The sequence below is a fragment of the Orycteropus afer genome, unplaced genomic scaffold (genome assembly GCF_000298275.1).
Source record: "Orycteropus afer afer isolate SDZICR_OR568_19922 unplaced genomic scaffold, OryAfe1.0 scaffold00003, whole genome shotgun sequence".
NCBI lineage: Eukaryota > Metazoa > Chordata > Mammalia > Tubulidentata > Orycteropodidae > Orycteropus > Orycteropus afer.
The window spans coordinates 29,494,759-29,515,303 of NW_006921590.1; the positions used below are offsets into that span (position 1 = coordinate 29,494,759).

Here is a 20,545-nt window from a genome sequence, read left to right on the forward strand (position 1 = left end):
GCGGGATCGGGCAGTGTTTCGTTCTGCTGTGCGTGGGGTCGCTATGAGTCAGAAATGACTCGACGGCACTTAACAACAACAACACGGATTCTATATGGTCTGCTACGGGAAAAGGTCTGGGGAGGTGGTGACACTATGAGTTACCACACTGGGGTGACACCCTAGTGACACAACTGGCATGTGTCTTAAGCCAATCACATTTCAGATATTAAAGAGTACATTAGACACTGAATGGGAGAAAGATAAATGCCATGAAGAGATCGCCAAGAAATACCAAGAAGAATGCTAGAGAACCTGTAACAAGGATTTTCTACAAGAGCAGACAAAAAGAGCCTTCCCCTAGAGCCAAAAAATAAACTCTAAACTCACTGCCATTGAGTTGATTTGACTCATAGCAACCCCTCCTTGGGTTTCCGAGGCAATAAATCTTTACAAAAGTAGATTGCCTTCCGCGGAGTGGCTGGTGGGTTTGAACTGCCAACCTTCTGGTTAGCAGTCAAATGCCCTAGGCACTACACTATCAGAGCTCCTCCCCTAGAGCCAGTGCCCTGAATTTTGACTTCAAGGGAGATAATAAATTTGTTTGCTAAAGACACTCATCTGTGGTATTTATGTTATAGCAGCACTAAGAAACTAAGACAGATTTGAACTGAAACTTCTTTCACTCATTCATTCAGTTTTCATTTGTGCCTTTATTCATTTGTCCAATCATTCAAGAGAGCAGAATATAATGCAGTGAAAGAAGTCTGGTCTCTTTTGTTCCCTATTGTATCACCAGTACCTATAACAGTGCCAGGCCGAAGATAAATGCTCAACAAATATTTGTTGAACGAATGAATGCATTCACTAATAATTTGAATGTCTGCTTGATGCCACACCCCTTGCTTGCACTGGGGACGAAGTAAATCAGACATGGTCCCTGACCTCAAGTAGCTCATTGGTTAGTGGCAAAGACTGAGGAGTAAATAGACAATGGTATTACAAAGTAGACGTGCCACCAATGAAATGAATGCAAGTAAGGTGGGGACACTTGGCCTGGCCAGGTAATGCCTGATGTGGGTGCTTATCTTAGCTATCTAGTATCTAGTTGCTACCAAAGTGGATGGCTTTAACAAACAGAAAGTTATTCTCTCACACTTTAGGAGGCTAGAAGTCTGAATTCAGGGTGCCAGCTTTAGGGAAGGCTTTCTCTTCCAGCTCTGGGGGAAGGTCCTTGTCTCCTTTCAACATCTGTAGGCCCAGCACCCCTTGGAGATCTCCATGTGTCTTGGCATCAATCTTCCCTGAGCCTAGGAAGTTCTCAGGTCAGGGACCCCAGATCCAAAAGATGCACTTCACTCCTGGTTCCTCTTTCTTGGTGATAGTAGGTCCCTCTCTCTCTGCTCACAACTCCATCCTTTATCTCTTGTAAGATAAAAGGTGATGTGGGCCACACCCCAGGGACACTCCCCTTACATTGAATCAGGGCTGTGACCTGAGTAAGGGTGTTGTATCCCATCTTAATCCCCTTACAACTGATTGGCTGATCACATTAGATCACATCACTACATAACTGCCAGACCACTGAGAATCATGACCATGATTGACAGATACTTTTGGGGGATGCAAATCAATCTATAACAGTGCTAGCACAAGTAGGCATTGACCAGACAAATAAAGGAGGGGTGATTTCCAGTCAGAGGAGACAGCGTGTGCAAAGGCAGAGATATAAGAAAGCATGGAGCATTAGTGGAATTTAAATAGCTTGTTAAAACTACTGCTTACAAATAAAAGGAAAGAGGAATAACAGATGAGGTCTGACAACTAGAGGGAGACTAAATCCTGGAGAACCTTATCAGTCATACCAAAGATCTTGGAAATAACCAAATGCCCAATCAGTCGTACCAAAGAGCTTGGAAATTATCTGAGAGCAGGGAAGACCCAGAAAAGGGATCTGAGAAAGTCATTATGACCGGATCTTACCTTTATATTGGTGGAGAGATTGGGCAGGGCATATGAGCAAGAACAATGGGAATGAAGGGGCTGGACCACTGGAAGGGCAGGGTCTGTATTCAGGAGCCAGTAGTTGGAAAGGTAAAGAGAGATCAGATTAGTGAGGGATCAAGGGACAATTAAGGCATCTGAACAGAGAAGTGGCTTGTAGTTAAGGACAGTCAGTCTGAGGACAATAATATAAGTCTGGGAAGACTATTGGGAGGACATGATAGGTCAAGCATGAGGTAATGAGGGTCTGCCTTGGTTGGTAGCAGTGGAAAGACTTAAGGGACAAATCAAAGAAATAATAATCAGCATAATTTGACAATTAGCTACATATACAGCCTGAAAAGAGAAGGTTTGGAATCTGAGTTATTTAGAAGATTTGTGGTTCTATTTACCACAAAAGAAAACTGGAGAGGGAAGGCTTATTTAACTTTGAGGGTGGGGTAGACACTGAGTTTGGTTTTGAGGTAGCTCGGAAACCCAAGGAGGGGTCACTATGAGTCGGGTCCGACTTGATGGCACATAACAACAACAACAACAAGTTGAGCTATGGAGCAGCTAAAGTAGACGTTCTGGGAGGCCATGGAAGAGGTTAGGCTGGATGAGTGGAGATGGTTCGGATGGTATGAGTACCAAGATGCTAATTGAAGACTTAATAATGGAGGGAAAAGGGAAAGAGTATATAGCTAGAGAAAGCTGAAAGCTTAACAGCAGCCTTGGGAGATATCATAGAGGTATTCCAAATACTAAGTCAGTGGCAAATAACAACAACAACAGAGGGCTTCCAAACCCAAGGAAGGGTCCATACGATTGGATCCGATTAGAAGGCAGTGAGTTTGTTTTTGTTTTTGTTATAACTGTTTTTAGCTTGTTAGTGCTGCTATAACGGAAATACCACAAGTGGGTGGCTTTAATGAACACAAATTTGTTTTCTCACAGTTTAGGAGGCTAGAAGTCTGAATTCAGGGCACCAGCTTTAGGGAAAGGCTTTCTCTCTCTGTCAGCAATAGAAGAAGGTCCTTGTCTCTTTCAGCTTCTTTTTCTCAGTTCCCTGGGGATCTCCACGTGGCATCAGTCTTTCTCCATTGACTTATCACAGGACAAATATTGCATTAGCTCATTATTGTAAAAAGTCAAGGAAAGGTTTATATATGGAAGGAGACTTTCTTTGTTGGTTACCAGTGTGGGAGGGGAGGGGAGGGGAGGGGAGGAAACACTGCAAAATAAAAAAAATAAAAGGTGATTGGCTTAAAACGCACCCTACATTGATATGGTCTCGTTAACATAGCAAAGAAACCCCTATTTCCAGATGTATAGGGGTTAGGATTCCAAAAAGTATTTTTGTGGGACACAGTTCAATCCACAATAGTAGGGTACCTAAGACCTCCTGTAACGCTGAAGGGAGCATATCCTGGCAGGAACCAGGGTCTCTGGAGAGCTGAGCCAAAAGGCAGGTAGAAAGATGAGAGGGACTCTTCCAGCTTGGGTCTGTAGGTACCAATCCTAGGTAAAATGGGTGAGTTTTCATTTCAGCTGGAAGGATGGGAATTGTTTCCAGAAGGATTTAATGTTAATAAGCTACAATTCTTCATAAAGAATACTTTTAAGTACAAAATCTAAGCCTATATATACAAAAAAAAAAAAAAAATTCACTGCCATCGAGTTGATTCCGACTCATGTTGTTCCCCATTGGGTTTCCAAGGCTGTAAATCTTTACATAAGCAGATTGCCTCATCTTTCTTCCATGGAGCAGCTGGTGGGTTTGAACCACCAACCTTTTGGTTAGCAGCCAAATGCCTTAACTACTACCCACCAGAGCTCCTTAAGGTACTGGGGGGAAAAAATGCTATAGAAACTGTCCCCAGAATGCCAATTTAAAGGTACAGACCAAATTCTGAGGAAAGTCTCTGGTGGTATGCCGCAGGGCTCTGCCCTTGGTCCTTTATTTTGACTGTTTTAAACATTTTTCCCTGCAAGATGAATAAAGGCAGATGTGGCAAAATGGCAGGTGATACAAAGTCAGGAAGGGTAGTGAAGAATAGAATGACAGAATCAGGATTCAAAATGACCACAACACATTAGCGCAATGGGCTGATGAAATTGAAGGGGGTAAATATGAACTCCTACTTATGGTTCACATACCAGCTGCACCCAGAGAAGACAGAAAACTAAGCCTAAAGCAGCCCTTATGAAAAATGCTCAGGGGCTCCAATGACAAGAAACTCAATTTTAGTCCACAGCAAGTATAACTGGTAAAAGACAAATGAGCAAACAAACAAGACCCCCAAAACAAATCTTAGGGTCCACAATGAATAGCACTAGAAGGTTTAAACAAAGGAGCAGACAGTTTCAGGGAGTCTGAACTGATCAAGCAACATTTGGACTTTTGCATTCAGTTCTCTGTCTCACATTCTAAAGAAGGTGTAGAGCAGTTTGAGTATTTTTAATTATTCCACAAACATATCTTAAGATGAGAACGGATATGGAAACCAAGTCATCTGGAGAATAGAGGAAGGAACTGGAAATTTCTAACCTGAGAAAGAAAAGGATTGGGGTAGGGGAGAAAAGGGAAAGAGTAACATAGGGGACAGTCTATAAATATTTGTAGGACTGCCAAAAGGGCAGGATTATTAGACTGATTTTGGTGTTCCAGATAATAAAACTCAGACTCTTAGAAGAATGGAGACTTAAGTTCTTGAAGGAAGAAATTTTAAAAAATTAGAGCTGTTGAAAAATGGAGTTGTGTCCTTGAGAGGTGATGAGTTCCCCATAACTAGAAGTATTTAAGCAAAGGCTATATGATCACCTATCAGGAATACCATCGAGGGATCATCACTGGGTAATATTGAATAGCTGAACTCTGAAGTTCTTTAGGAGGACATTGATAGTTTCAGTCGTAGTATTCTCACCTTCTATGCAGAAGACCTGAGTTTGATTCCCAGCCAATGCACCTCATGTGCAGCCACCCCTCATCTGTCATTGGAGGCTTGCACATGGCTGTGATGCTGAACAAGTTTCAGTGGAGCTTCCAGACTAAGATGGATTGGGAAGAAAGCCTGATGATGTACTTCCAAAAATCAGCCAATGAAAACCCTATGAATTACAATCCACGACCAGTCATGGGGATGGCACAGGTCTGGACAGTTTTGTTCCATTGTGCATGGGGTCACCACGAGTTGAGGATCAACTCCATGGCAGCTAACAAAAAAAAAAAAAAAAAAAACCCTTAAAATTTTACCCTGGGATGTTTTCTGGTATGAGAAATGTGAGATCGCTCCCTCCCCTGTATGGATGGATGGACGTAAGGTGTAAAATTTGAAGGCCATGAAAGGAAAGCCATGTGACTGCTCCCCTCTATGGAAGCCATGCCACTGGGAGAAACTGGCAAAGATGTTGGATAGTTTTTAGAAAGAAGATCCTGTGCAAACCAGAGATTTTATGAAGTAGGGTAAAACAACTCAGAGTGTATAGCTTTCAGATTCGTGTGTTTCTATATGTGTGTGTATGTGCATGTATGTTATTGTATAAATTACAAATTTTAAAAGCTCTGGATATTTCACATACAAATCTAGCTACCTGGTATCCCCACCCCAAAGCCTTTCCCACACAACAGTAATGGGGAGGAGCAGATCAACAGCACCCCATTTAGGTGAAATATAGGCTCAACTGAGTACTGAAGTCTCATCACTCTTTGTTATCCAAACCTGGCCAAATCCCCCCTCCACTTGGCCCCCAAAGGCATTTATGTTTGCAGCCACTCTTCTGGAATTTCATATGGGCTTGTTGGAGATAGCAGCTTTGCAGATGCTCAGTAATATTTGTTAAAGAATCCTCAGGAGAAAAGAGGGCAAATCAAGGGTAAAGGTAATGAGGAGTTTACTAGAATCCCCACCTGGCTCTGAACTGCTGGAGAAGCTCCCCCTAGAGCTTTATGCTTCAAATGCCCCATGAAGCAGGCATCCCATTATGCCAGATTATCAGAAGTTGGCTGCCATTTCTTTCATTTTCATTAAGTCAATGTGTGACAATTATATTAATGGTCCTCAACTGTTGGAATGGTGGTACCTTTTAGCATTCATTGTCTAACTATCACATAATTGGTTCATTGGCAACATTGATAATTTGATTTTTTTTCTTCTTTTGGGTCACTCAGTGATGCTGATTAAGTTCCTTTATCTGCAGATATGAAAATGAGCAGCCATTTCGAAAGGCAGCTGAAGAGGAAATTAACTCTCTGTATAAAGTCATTGATGAAGCTAATTTGACAAAAATGGATCTGGAGAGTCAAATAGAAAGCCTAAATGAAGAGCTTGACTTTCTGTCAAGAAACTATGAAGAGGTAGGTGAGGGCTGGGATGGTGCTGAGTCATCACATGGCCCAGGGATAATCACCTGTACTTCAAAACCTGTGGTATCTCATCCATATGAGATATTTTTTCTAATATCCATTGACCTTTCCATGTGCTTGCCCAGGGTTGCAAGAAAAAGGCAAGGAGAATATTTTTAAATCTTTGTAGTCACTCAGGATGAGGGCAGTAGTGGTTTAGTAATAGAATTCTCACCTCCACGCAGGAGACCTGACTTCCATTCCCTGCCAATGCCACTACCCATTTGTCAATGGACATTTGCCTGTTGCTATGATGCTAAACAGATTTCAGTGGCACTTCTAGACTAAGAGACATGAGAAAGAAAGGCCTGGCAATCTACTTCTGAAAATAAGCCATTAAAACCCTATGGATCACCTGCAAGTAGACCTTTCTCTTGGCCGTGCCATTCTGCAGGCCTTGTCTAGGCCTCTGTCCTGTTTGGGCAAGTGTTAAAGCTCTTTAACTCTGCTGACAAGTGCCCAGAGGCACGCCCGTCCACCAGTAAACCTCCTGCCAGAAGACACTCAGCCTTCTCTTTCACTCTGGTTTGGCAAGCCCGCTGCAGCTGTCTGCTGCTGCTGGGCTCTGCTGTGGTTGCCACCATTTCTCTGCCACCTCCTGTCATCTTCAGTGCTGCAGTTCTCTTCCTTCTGGGTTTAGGAGGTTCTCAGGGCAGGGACCCTAGGTTCAAAGGAAGCATTCTGCTCCAGGTTCTTCTCGATGGCAGGGAGTTCTCCCTCAACCTCTGTGGGGTTGACCTGTATATTCAATTTCAAACCATGGTCCTCCCAGTCAGATCACGAACTTATTAATCCCCTCAGTAGACCAAAATCACTAGATTTGCATAGCAATAGACCAATCCCCATAAAGTCACTCAGTCCTAATGAGTGGTTTTATGTACCCGACTCGACGGCACATAACAACAACAACAACAACTGGCTTATTATACCGGGCAATCCCTGGCAAGATTGTAGTTTAGCCAATATTTTGGCAGAATTATACACTGAAGGCCATATATAAGAGAAACCCATTACACTGCACTGTGTAAGTGCATACCCAATTAGTGCCTAAGGCACTTGACTGCTAACCAGAAGACTGGTGGTTCAAACCCACCAACCACTCCTCGGAAGGAAGGTTGGGCAATCTACTTCCACAGTGATACTGCCTCAGAAACCCAAGGAGGGGTCGGTATGAGTCAGGTCCGACTTGACAGCACTTAACAACAACAACAACAACATGTATTAGGTTCTGCAACATAGAGAGAAATAGGGGGACAAACAAGAAGATACTTAAAGTTCACATTTTAGAAGATTCATATCAGCTGCTAACTAAAAGGTTGCTGTTCAAGTTTACCCAGAGTTTCCTCAGGGGAAAAAAAAAAAAAAAAATGCTTGGCAATCCATTTCCAAACAATTAGCCATTGAAAACCCTATGGAACACAGTTATATTCTGACACACAGGGGCTCTGCCATGAGTTGGAATTGACTTAATGACAACTTCTTCTTTTTTTTTTTTTTTAGTATTTTCCCCAATGTTGTGTTGTTCTTGTTATGTGCCATCAAGTCGGACCCAACTTATAGCCACCCCTCCTTGGGTTTCCGAGGCGGTATCACTACGGAAGTAGATTACCCAACCTTCCTTCCAAGGAGTGGCTGGTGGGTTTGAACCACCAGCCTTCTGGTTAGCAGTCAAGTGCCTTCGGCACTATGTTGGCAGGACTCCCATTTTTTTTCTCCCAATAATGTACTTAAAAAAAAAGAAATCAAATTCAGAGGTCTTGAAGTATGAAACATGGCCTAAGAGACACAGAGGTAGGGTTTACAAGGCACTGGATGAATCCACAGTGCTTCCTAGAGATTTTGTAAATAATTCAAGCTTGCTATATTTTATGGTTTCATATGCCATTATTTCTACTAAAAAATTGCTTGGCTATGACATCAACAGTGGTTACATTTATATTCATAATCCTATGATCTTCCAAGTAAAATTTCTATTCTGCTTATCACAGAGTTAAAACAATAAGAAACTCTAATTTTTTTTTTACATAATAAAGACTGGTGCCTTTGTATTAAAAATTGAACTGTCTGATCTTGATTAGACTACTATCAACATATACTAACTATCAACTGTAAAGGGAAAAAAGATTCAAGTTATTATTGGTACAAGAAACAAATGATTTAATGTAAAAGCAAATGAACATAAACCCCCTATGGATCACGATTGTGCAATTTCAATATAATCTGATTTTTTTTTCTTTTGGGTCACTCAGTGATGCTGATTAAGTTCCTTAATCTGCAGATATGAAAATGAGCAGTCATTTCGAAAGGCAGCTGAAGAAGAAAATAACTCTCTGTATAAAGTCATTGATAAAACTAATTTGACAAAAATTTGAGGACATGGAGTCATGAGGATGAGGACATGAGGACATTGAGTCAGGGTGATTTAAAGGCAGCTAACAACAACAGTCAGTCAGGTTACCCCAAGGACCCAAACACAAGGGGCTTTAGGGACTGGGCCAGTACATAAGTAGGGAAGGCATCAGGTCCAAGCAATAGTGAGTGATGGAGTTGATGCTGAATTAGAAGAAGCATCCTCTAACTAAAGGCATTCTATTTCAGACTTTTTTTCTAAAAAAAAAAAAACACTGAATACCAACCAAACCAAACTCACTGCCATCGAGTAGATTCTGACTCATAGCAATCCTCACTGGGTTTCCAAGGCTGTAAATTTTTACAGAAGCAGACCACCTCATCCTTTTACAGAGCATCTGGTGGGTTTAAACCACTGACCTTTTGGTTAGCAGCCAAACTCCTTAACCACTGCACCACCAGAGCTCCTTCAACACTGTTTAGGACAAAGAAAATAACTCTGAGATAGGTTCACATATACACATTAATTAAATTAGGTCAGATCATGGAGTGACAGGACAGTTATGTGGATCAGTCCCTTGCAGAACTGCACTGATTCTAAACCAAATCGCATATATCGCTGTCTGAGCTGGGCTCTAAGGTGCTGCCAGTTGAAAGAGTCTATAGTCTCCCTTCAAAATCCACTTAACAATGCTCACATCAGGAAGCTCCTTCTTGAGTCCAGCCTTAAGCTAACCAGGAACCAATGAGCACACTTCTTCATTTTCATAGCTCAGTACTTTGACAGCAATCTTCAATAGAAACTCTTTAGAGACTCCAGAATTATCTTTAAATTTATTTCAGCCTAGTCTGGCTTTATGCCTAACTTCACTTTGCTGTTGATGCTTAGTTAGCTTTCATTTTTTGTTTTTGGTTTGGGCTGAATTTACTAATATCAGCCTAAGAAATACATCTTCAGAAAAAGAGAATATGGTGTGTACAGCCAGAAGAGGATGAGGGGCTTTGCCACATTTGGCATAACAAAATGAAAATGGATGAATTGCCCACAGAACTGGGCTTCTGCTGACTGCAATTCCATGGCCTTTCTTGTTCCCTTAAAGCTCACCTGAGGTGTCGTTGTTTTCAGGATGTGAAGGTGCTGTACAAACAGTTGGCAGGATCTGAGCTGGAACAAGTGGATGTTCCCATTGGCACTGGCCTGGATGACATCCTTGAGACCATCAGAATTTGCTGGGAGAGAGATGTTGAAAAGAACCGGGTGGAAGCAAGAGCGTTGCTCCAAGCCAAGGTGAGAAGCAGGACCAGCATCCTTCAAACTACTTATGCAGAAAGATGCAAAGCAAAGACAAAAAAGAGACAAACATGCAATAGAGTAAATACAACTGTTTAACAGTGAGTCCGATCTCATTAGACATAAACCAAAAACCAAAAATTCACTGCCTTCAAGTCAATTCCAACTCATAACAATCTCCTTTGGGTTTCCAAGGTGGTAAACCTTTACAGAAGTAGATTGCCCAGTCTTCCGTGGAGTGGCTGGGGGGATTGAACCACCAACCTTCTGGTTAGCAGTCAGATGCCTTAGGCACTATGCTTCCAGAGCTCCTTAAAGACATAGAAGAAATGCCAATTACAATATACCTAATCTTTGCTTATTGACTATCTTATCTGACAGTTCACATTTACAACAATAGTAAAAAACCTACTATTCAAATATTTTGTGCGTTAACAACATATATCTGATAGCAACAAATACCGAGGTGCAAGGTGAGTGTGACACTGGTTGTGATGGTTAAGTTATGGGTCAATTTGAGTGGGCCAGGATCCTCAATGCATTGGCAGTTATGTAATGGTGTAATATAATAGCTATGTAATGATGTAGTCATTCTTTATTTTGTGGTCTGATGTGGTCATCCTTCATTTTCGCATAATGCCAATTTTTGCATAGCAACGTTGTCCTTTGGACCTAACCATATCTTTAAGTAAAGAATGAGTGTAATAGTTTTTGCTTACCTGTCTAAACCAAAAAGTGTTTAAATGGTAATACTCAGTGCTGACAAGTATGTGGGGAAGCAGGCTGTTTCCTCTAGTATGGGGGAGCACAAACTGGTATGACACCTTTGAGTAAAGAATTTGGTAACATGTATTGAGAGCTTTAAAGATGCCCCTATCTACCAGTCAAATAATCTGGACACTAAAAGAAATAACTGAAAATATATATGAAGGTTATGTTCAGATGGTCTCACTGAGGCATTAAAAGAGTGAAAAAATTGGGAGGGAAAGAAACCACATAAATGTTAATAATAATAGAATAATTTACTAAACCACAACCTAACCAAATGATAAAATATCAGGCAGTCATTAATAGCATGGGAAAATGTTCATATCATAAGGTAAAATGGAAGAGAAAAAAAAAAGAGAGAGAGAGAATACAGAAAGTTATATTCCAGGAGCCAGCATACTTTCTGCAAAGGACCAAACCAAACCAAATCCACTGCCATCAAGTCAATTGCAATTCAGCAACCAACTGTGAAAGAACAGAGTAGAACTGCTCCATTGGGTTTCCAAAGCTGTAAATTTTTATCGATGCAGACTGCCTCTTTCTCCCACAGAGCTGCTGGTAGTTTCAAACCACCAAACTTTTTGGTTAGCAGCTGAATGCCTTAATCACTGCATCACCAGAACTCCTGCAAAGGACTAGCTAGCAAATATTTTCGTCTTTGTGGGACAGGTGGTTTCTGTCACAACTACTTAACTCTGGCACTGTACTGAGCAAACAGCCATAGGCAATATGTAAATGTATGAGTATGTGTTCTAATAAAACTTTATTTACAAAATTAGGATGGGGACTGGGTTTGGCCTGTGAGATATAGTTTATCAACCTCTGGAATGTATAGTGGAGTAAAGCATGAAAACAGAAACAACCTAGGCATCAAGAAAAGATTAGAAAGAAAAGAATAAAATGTTATTAGTGTTAGCAGTGCTTATCTTTGATGATGGGCCTGATACTTTGGAATATTTTTTTTCTTTCTTGTTCTGTATGTTTCTCATTTTTTTCTTAAGTAGCATTAATTGTGTTCATAGAGGGCAACAATTCTTATTAAACTTCATAAATTATTAAGGAATTAACCAGAAAATAGAATACATAGAGTTTATTCTTCCATTTTCCATGTTTGGGGTTCATGACTTTGGAATTTTAAGGCAGAAGAAGAAAAGAGAAGAGCAAAGAAAACATGAAGCAAGTGGGGAAAATCAAGTAGGTGTTTAAGAGAAGGCCAGAGAGCTGCTCCTGCACTCAGGAATCACTTGTTTTTATATGCTGTCAAGTTGATTCTGAGTCATCACAAACCTATTGGACAGAGTAGAACTGCCCCAGAGGGTCTCCAAGGCTGTAATCTTTATGGAAGCAGACTGCCACATCTTCCTTCCACATAGTGGCTGGAGGGTTCAAATCTCTGACCTTTTCAATTAGCATCTGAGCACTTAACCACTGCACGACCAGGGCTTCTTAGGAGTCACTTAGTTTTCAACTCTGGCTGCATAGCAGAATTACTTCAGAGTTTTTTGGTTTGTTTGTTTGTTTTTAATGTCATGCCCAAGCCCATCCAAGACCAGTAAAATCTGAAGAAAGAGAGGGGCTTTGTGATTTTTAAAGCTCTCTGTGTGACTCTGTAACATGAGCCAGGGTTGAGAACCACAAGAGTTATAAAACCTACCAAAAGAAAAATAGAAGGATCCTTTCTGGTCTTCTTTCCACATTCAAACCCCTTACTCTCCAAGTGTCAACAGAGACCTTCCCAGCAGGGCCTTCACCAGTTCTGGATCTCTCACATGTTTTCCAGCTCAGAAAACAATCTTCACTCTCTCATTTCTCCAGCCCCTGTGGTTAGTCACCGCTGCGTTGGCTCTGATTCATGGTCACCCCAGGTACAACAGACTGAAACATTGCCTGGTCCCACACCATCTCTTGATTGTTGCTGTGCTCAAGTCCATTACTGCAGCCGCCGTATATTTTGAGTGTCTTCCAACCTAGGAGGCTCGTTTTCTAGCACTATATCCATCAATGTTGGCTTGTGATCCATAGGGTTTCCATTGGCTAATTTTTTTCAGTAAGTTGCCAGACCTTTCTTCCTAGTCTGTCTTAGTCTGGAAGCTCCACTAAAACTGATCCATCATGATTGACCTTCTGGTATTTGAAATACCGGTGGCATAGCTTCCAGCATCAAAGCAACACATAAGCCACCACATACAGTAAGCCAACAGATGGGTGGTGGCTCCATCCCATATCCCCTTTCAATAGCTTCTTTTCTTTTAAACCTTCTGTTCTGTGGGCCAGGTCACTAGAGACATTTTATTTGTGGCAAATAGGTGCCTAAGTAGCTATACAAAACGCAGCTCCAAATTGAGCTCACTCCCATGGCTTCCAGTCAAACAACAGACAGGCATATAGGGTGAACATTAACAGCAGGTAGATACACTCCTTAGAATGATCAATCATGGGAGAACAGAAGGGCAGTCTTTGCGCAGGGAGACAGCTCCGGGGGAAGAAATGCATAAGAAAGAAGGACACAAGGAAGAGGTAACTAGAAGGAGGAAGTGGGAAGAGAGCTGTTACATTGTGGGGAATTGCAGTTAATGTCATGAAACAAAATGTGTATGAACTGCTATATGGAAAATGAATTTTCTCTGTAAACTTTCATCCAAATCACAATAAAAATTTTTTAAAAAAAGTGCAGCTCCACCCAAACCTAGTGAGAAGTGAAGCAACACAGAGGTGAGGCGAAGTGAAACCACAGATATGATTTTGGCCATTTCTCCCTTGTTAAGATTCATGAGTATTTATTATAATCAAGGACCCTAGAGATTACCCAATCCCATTCCCTCATTTTAGAGGTGAGGGAGCTGAGACCCAGAGAGAACAATGACCTTCCCAAGGTCACACAGCTGGTTGGCAGCACCACAGTACAACTCTTCTAGCTCTCAGTCCAGTGACCTTTACTCCACTTGGGCCTGTCATTTCTCTCTGGCTTTGTTCCCAAAGTTAAATCTCAGTGACCCTGTGGTTTGCCACCTTGCTTCTGTTCCAACATTCCTATGGTGTACATGACATTGTAGTGTTTATTTCCTTGAGAAAGGGCGAAGCTATTACAATTGAGGGAAATAAATCCTATATATTAAGCAAAGGATCCCTTGGGTGGTACAGTTAATATGCTCAACTGCTAGCTGAAAGGTTAGAGGTTTGAGTCCTCCCAGAGGTGCCTCAGAAGAAAAGCCTGGTGATCTACTTCTGAAAACTCAGACCCTGAAAACCTTATAGAGCACCATCTGATACACATGTGGTCACCATGAGTTGGGGCCTCCATGACTCAGTCAACTACCCAGCAAGTAATATAATATGAAGAAGGAAAGAATGAAACCAACAACCTGGCATCAGTCACCTCTCTCCTGCTTGAGAATCCTCACCAGTCCCACAGTTGTCAAACATTAATTTTGAACAGATTCATTCGTGTTTTTTTAATAGAGTAATCTGAAAGCTACATCTCAGAGAAAACAGACAGTGCTTGTTTTCCGTTCAGCCAGAGCCGCCTGGGCCTCTTGCAGAGAGGCAGAGCTCAGAAAATATTTGCAGAATGAGTGAATGCCTCTGATCATCAACGGAGATTTGAACTGACAGCCAGAATGCCTCCAATAAATAGTTTTGTCAGTTGCAGCTGTGCCCTCAGGGGCTGACATTTGCATGTCCTGAGCTTTCTGTTGTCGGGTTCTTGGCGGCAAAGCACAAATGTGAAATGGCTTAGCACCCACTGCTTTCAGAAGCTTTTGCAAAGAGAATGCAAACATGCACTAAATTACCTTTCAGCCCAGGGAGGCTGAAAATTAATTGACACGATTAATTTATGTCTTAGTTCGGGTTCCCCCAGAAGCAGGTCCTGAGATAAATAGTGAAGTGGAGGTGATTTATGTGGGAGTTGGGGGGCGAGGAGAGAAAATACCAGGAGAAGAGGAGCAGAAAAGTGAGATAGAGAAGAGAGAAAAGTGTGCATTTACCAACAAGGACAACATCACACCAGCTACCAATGGGGGAGATTGGCACTGAGGCCAAGGGGAACACCAGGAAATGGTATAGAATACAGGAGAGGGGAAAGGCAAAGGAGCTGGGGTATTATGACCACCTCTCACTGGTTCCCTGCCCTCTGCTAGCAGAATGGCCTATCAAAGGCTTAGAGAGAGGTCTCAGGCAAAATGATGTGACCACTGGCAGTGGGAAGCTAGGAGCACTAGAGGGTTAAGGTTTGTGGAATAGATGGGAAGCACCATCAGCTTTTTTTTTTTTTTTTTTTCTTTAATCACTCAAACCTTATAAAGAAGTTCTGGCTGGGGTCTGGCTGGCCCCCACATTCTCTCTAGCCACAGTGGTAGTGATGTCACTTGCCTCAGAGGTGCAGTTCTTAGAGCTTCTGAAGGCATGATTCAGTGACGGGGGAGAGGTGTCAGGTTAGCCTAGAGAATTTCTGGAAGGTTTTGAAGTCTGGCTCTTCCTTGACTGTTTCTTGTGGAAGGGTTATTTGGGGAGGCTTGGGACCACCAGATAGTATGCTATACCGCTGTGCTGACCTCAGGTTAGCCATGGAAGGTTTCCCAACCTGCAACCAATGGACTTTAAAAAGGCCACTTTTGGCCAGCTCGCTGCCATTTAAACAGTTTCCTAGGATTCGTATGCTGAGATACTTCCATTCTCTCCAAAAAAAAACCAAAAAACCAAACTCACTGCCATTGAGTTGGATCCGATTCATAGCGATCCCTCCTTGGGTTTCCGAGGCGGTATCACTATAGAAGTAGCTTGCTCAACCTTCCTTCCAAGGAGTGGCTGGTGGGTTTGAACCACCAACCTTCTGGTTAGCAGTCAAATGCCTTAGGCACTATGCCACCAGAGCTCCTTTCTATCCTCTAGACTTCAAAAAAAAAAGGATCCCATTTGACTGCTAACCAGAAGGGTGGCAGTTCAAACCCACCAGCCACTCCTTGAAAGGAAGATTGGGCAATCTAATTCCATAGAGATACTGCCTCAGAAACCCAAGAAGGGGTCACTATGAGTCAAATTGATCTGACTCAACAGCAGTGAGTTTGTTTTTTTGGTTTGGTGGTGCAACTGAAAAGTTGGCTACTTGAACCTACCAGCTGCTCCACAGGAGAAAGATGTGACAGTCTGCTTCCATAAAGATTAAAGCCTTGGACATCCCATGGGGCGGTTCTACTCTGTCCCGTAGGGTTGCTATGGGTTGGAATCCACTTGATGGCAATGGGTAGTGGTGGTGAGAGTTACAAAGAAAACAGAGTCCCGAATGCATGTGTGATGTGCCCTGACCTTGGCTGTATTAAGGTCTCTCAGTACCCTTATTCCTAAAACATTGTGGACCTTGTGGGCTCATTGAAATCACCCCATCAATTATTGTTAAAGACCTAAAATCCAGAAATAAAGTTGATAGGCCAATGACAGCACTTGTACTGGCTAGCACCCAGGCTAGCACCTGGCCCACCCAGAATAATCTCCTTTCTGATCAACTCAACCTCAAAACCAACTGATTTGGAATCTTAATTACAGGTACAAAATTCCCTCACCCTTGTCATATGATGTAACCTAACTGTGGGCATAGCACCAGGGGACAGGCATCATGGAGACCATCTTAGAATTCTGACCACCACACCAGGTTCCAATAGAAAGCTATCCTTTCTGCTCATTCAATTCTCACAACAACCTTGAACACAGGTATTATCACTATCCCCATTTTCCTGATATATTTACTGCTATAAGGAAGAATGGAAAAGAGGGAGGAAGGGAAGGAAAGAAGTTAGTTTCTGGTTTTCCTGCAGCTAGGTTATTTCCACTAAATTCTACTTTCACAGAATGCAACTATTTCTAATACCCTTTATCACCAATACAAAAATGATATTCTGGGTAGCCAAAAAGATCAGGCAGTTATTGTTTTTCATGCCAGTGCTAGTTCATTATGAGGTGTATAGTCAAATGTTTATTGCAACTGACACTTTCTCTTACAATATGTGAACCTCTTGGAAATAGGGCCACCCTACAAGGTAAGAGTTTCCAAAATGTCTGAGCCAACCCTCTTGGGATTCAAAAGGTTGGCCCATCCCACTTCTGTTTGCTCATTGATGAGATCAGAGCTCTATCAAGGTAGTTTTCTACTGCTGCATAACACATTGCCACAAACTTAGTGGCTTAAAACAATATGCTTTGATTATCTCCTATTTTCCACAGGTTAGGGGTTCACAGTTAGGGTCTTCTGCTCATGGTTTCACAAGGCTGCAATTGAGGTTTCAGCCAGGACTGCATACTCATCTGGGACCTCTTCCAAGCCTACTCAGATAGTTGGCAGAATTCAGTTCCTAGAGGTTGTAGGACTGAGGCGTTCAACTCCACAGGCCAGGCACAACATGGCTGCTTGCTCCTTCAAGGCCAGTAGGAGAGTATCACTCTTTGAAAGCTTTAATATAATTAAATCAGGCCCACCCAGGATAATCTCATTCTTTATCAACTCAAAATCGATTGATTTGAAGCAGCTGTCTAAGATACAATTATCTCATCATCTGGAGCAAAGAAGAGTGAAGAACATCAAAGTCTCAAGGAAATAATTAGTCCAAAGGATTTGAACAGGTTTTAGCAGAGCTTCCAGACTAAGACAGACTAGAAGGAAAGACCTGGAAATCGACTTCTGAAAATCAGTCAGTGAACACCCTATGGATCACAACTGTTCATGGGGGTGGTGCGGGACCAAGCAACATTTCATTCTGGTGGGGTTACCATGAGTTGAGGGCTGACTCAATGGCAGCTAACAACTAAAATCATAGGTATACTACCAGGAGGCAGAGATCATGGGGACTATTGTAGATTTCTACCTACCACATAAGTCCCCCAATATTGAAGCCAAAAATTAGAACTGTATTCCTCTCCCACCCCCTGCCATCTCATCTTCACTTCCAGGCAGATAGCTCTGCCTTCAGGGTATGTCCTCCTTGGGGAAGCCAGGTCATCTCTTCCTTATCCTCAGCCTGGGCACTGGGTGCCTTTTCTCCCCCACCCTGAGCCTATTCCGCCGTCGCCTCTCAGCCCTGTAACCCTCCTCCTTGAGTTGTTCCTTCTACTATCTTTTGCCCAAGATGACTCCACACCCTCATTCCCAGAAGCCTCTTACCTCTGTCCCTCTGCAGCTGGATAATGTGTGCAATAACCAAAAGCTCATTCAATTATGAGCAAAGGCAAGGCTGGGGGTGGATGAAAGTGAACTCAACCCCTTTTCAAAAAGGGGAGTCCCTTGGGGCCAAGAACTCCATAGCAAACTGATAGCTCCCACACTATCAGCTGTGACAGTAGGTCTGCATTTGGCTTGAATCAGTTTAAGGCATTTGTGAGCTGCTTTAAACAGTCTGAATGATGGATTGTGGAGACTATTGAGAATGAAGAGAGGTAAACAGACTGAAATGGATTGTGAGGGTTCTAGTTGTTGATCGTCTAAAAGCAGGAAGAAACATTAGAGATTATCAAAAGCAGAGCTGTCCAACAGACCTTTCTGTGATGATGGAAATGTTCTATAAGCCACATAGAAGTCCAATATGGTAACCACATGTACTTACTGAGCACTTGAAATGTGGCTGATACAACGAATGAACTGAATTTTAAATTGTATTTCATTTTAATGCATTTGTATTTAAATAGCTACATGTGGCTAGTGGCCACAATATTGGACAGTGTTGTTCTAGAATTATCCATAAGAAGATAACCATGTTTTCTATATTCACAAACAATAATTTGTTCCGTGAAGGACAATATGTTATCAAAACTTTTCTGTCTATGCCTTTTCTTGCTTTTACCAATAAGAATCAATATTTTCTAGGAATTATGGGTTGGATTAAAATGGGTTTCTGTTTCTTCAACTGAATGCAAGATGGCCCAATGTGACATTGCCATCTTAGCCAACTAAGAGATTCTTTTCAAGGAGAGCAAAACCCCCGACAGAATCTTGTAATCTAGGGGTCCTGTGTGATGATGAGTTGGCTACAAACTCATGGCTCTTCAGTAAAATAAGTCATGGTTTGATTCTAGTTTGCTCGCAGCAGTCACTAAAGAGGAGTCACTTAGTATTCCTACACCTCATAGTATGTTATAGAGAGAGCTTTGTGAAAGAGTCCCAGCCTAATTTTTTATTTATTTATTTTATTTTAAGAGGTTGTTTTACATTTAACGTAATGTGTACATTTAGTTTCATTCCCCATTCACCATGTCCAACCCTAACCCAGTCTCCTCCCCTCCCTACCCTGTAACCCTCCCCCTGTGCCCTTCATAATTATGCACTCCTGTGTGTTCTGCATTTCCTCAGTTTGAATGTTGGTCCTCTGGTGTCCCACAGTCTATTGCTCTAAGGGATGTATTACCACAGAGTATGTGGGTGTGGCATCCAGTCTAATTTTTTTTAAATGTAATTTTATTTAAGTATGTTATTGGATAGTACATTCATCTGGTTCCAAATTCAAAATGTACAAAATGATATACAATGAAAAAAGTGTTATCACCCATGTCCCGGCACTCAGTTCTTTTCCATGGGGTCAGTCAATGTTATCCTTTACTTGTGTATCCAGAGATAATTAATGCATATATAAGGAAATATGCATATACTTCTTTTTACACAAATGGTTGTTGTTACTGCTGTTATGTGCCTTCAAGTCGGACCCAACTCATAGCAACCCTTCCTTGGGTTTCCAAGGCAGTATCACTATGGAAGTAGATTACCCAACACAAATGGTACTATTTGGAAAATACTATTTTATAGCTGCACAATATTATACCACAGTGGGAGAGCAAACTATGACCCACAGGCCAAATTGGACCTGCTGCCTGTTTATGTAAATAAAGTTTTTTTAAGAATAATATTTTAGTGTGTTTTTGGTGAAGGCAATTTAGGTTTCCATTCAACAATATCCACACAAGCTGTTCAGTGACATTAGTTACATTCTTAGCAATGAATGAATATTCTTATTATTTCCTTTCTGGTGATTCCATTTCCATTAGTCTAGTTTCCCTGTCCCCTTACATTCTCATCTTTGTTTTAAAGTAATTATTGATCATTTGGTCTCATACGGGTGATTAAAACCAAAACAAACAAAAAAAAAGAGCACAGTATTTGTGGGTAATATTCATTATTTTTTTAGCCAATTGGTTATTCAGCTACAAGGAGACCTCAGGGGTTTGTTTCAGTACGAGGTTTAAAGAACATCCCAGGGCAATAGTCTTGGAGAGTCCCCCTGACTCAACCACTTCAGTAGATCTATTTTTTTGCTTTCTTTTTGCATTTTTGGTAGGAATTTGAGGTTCTGTTCCACATTTCTCTCCCATTGCAAATAAAGTTTTATTAGAACCCAGACATGCTCATTTATTTATCCCTATAGCTGCATTTGCACTACACAGCAGAGTTGAGGCGTTACAATAGATTGTATGGCCTGCAAAATCTAAAATACTGACTTCATACAGAACAAGTTGCCTCCCTCTGTTCTACCAAATGGATGTGCCAGAATTCATTTAACTGGTGCTCTGCTGATAAACATTTAGGTAGGTGGCTTCCAATCTTTCGCTATTACAAATACGATTTTAAGGACTAACTTCGTATATCTGTCATTTTCAAACATGGAAATGTATCCATCTGTAGGATAAATCCCTAGATGAGGAATTGCTAGATCAAAAACTATATGCATTGGTTCTTTTGATAAATATTGCCAAAACACCATCTATAAAGGCTGTAAGAATTTTCACTCCCACTAGAA

General features: G+C 41.6%; 1 protein-coding gene across 1 annotated transcript in view; it reads left to right on the top strand.

Annotated features, from left to right (window-relative positions):
• The window catches only part of BFSP2 (beaded filament structural protein 2), a 94,144-nt gene that overhangs the window by 50,123 nt on the left and 23,476 nt on the right, over positions 1 to 20,545 (top strand). Inside the window, exons 3-4 of the mRNA XM_007937469.2 lie at positions 6,163 to 6,319; positions 9,843 to 10,004. Coding sequence (XP_007935660.1) covers positions 6,163 to 6,319; positions 9,843 to 10,004 — 319 coding nt within the window. The remainder of the gene's footprint in view (positions 1 to 6,162; positions 6,320 to 9,842; positions 10,005 to 20,545) is intronic.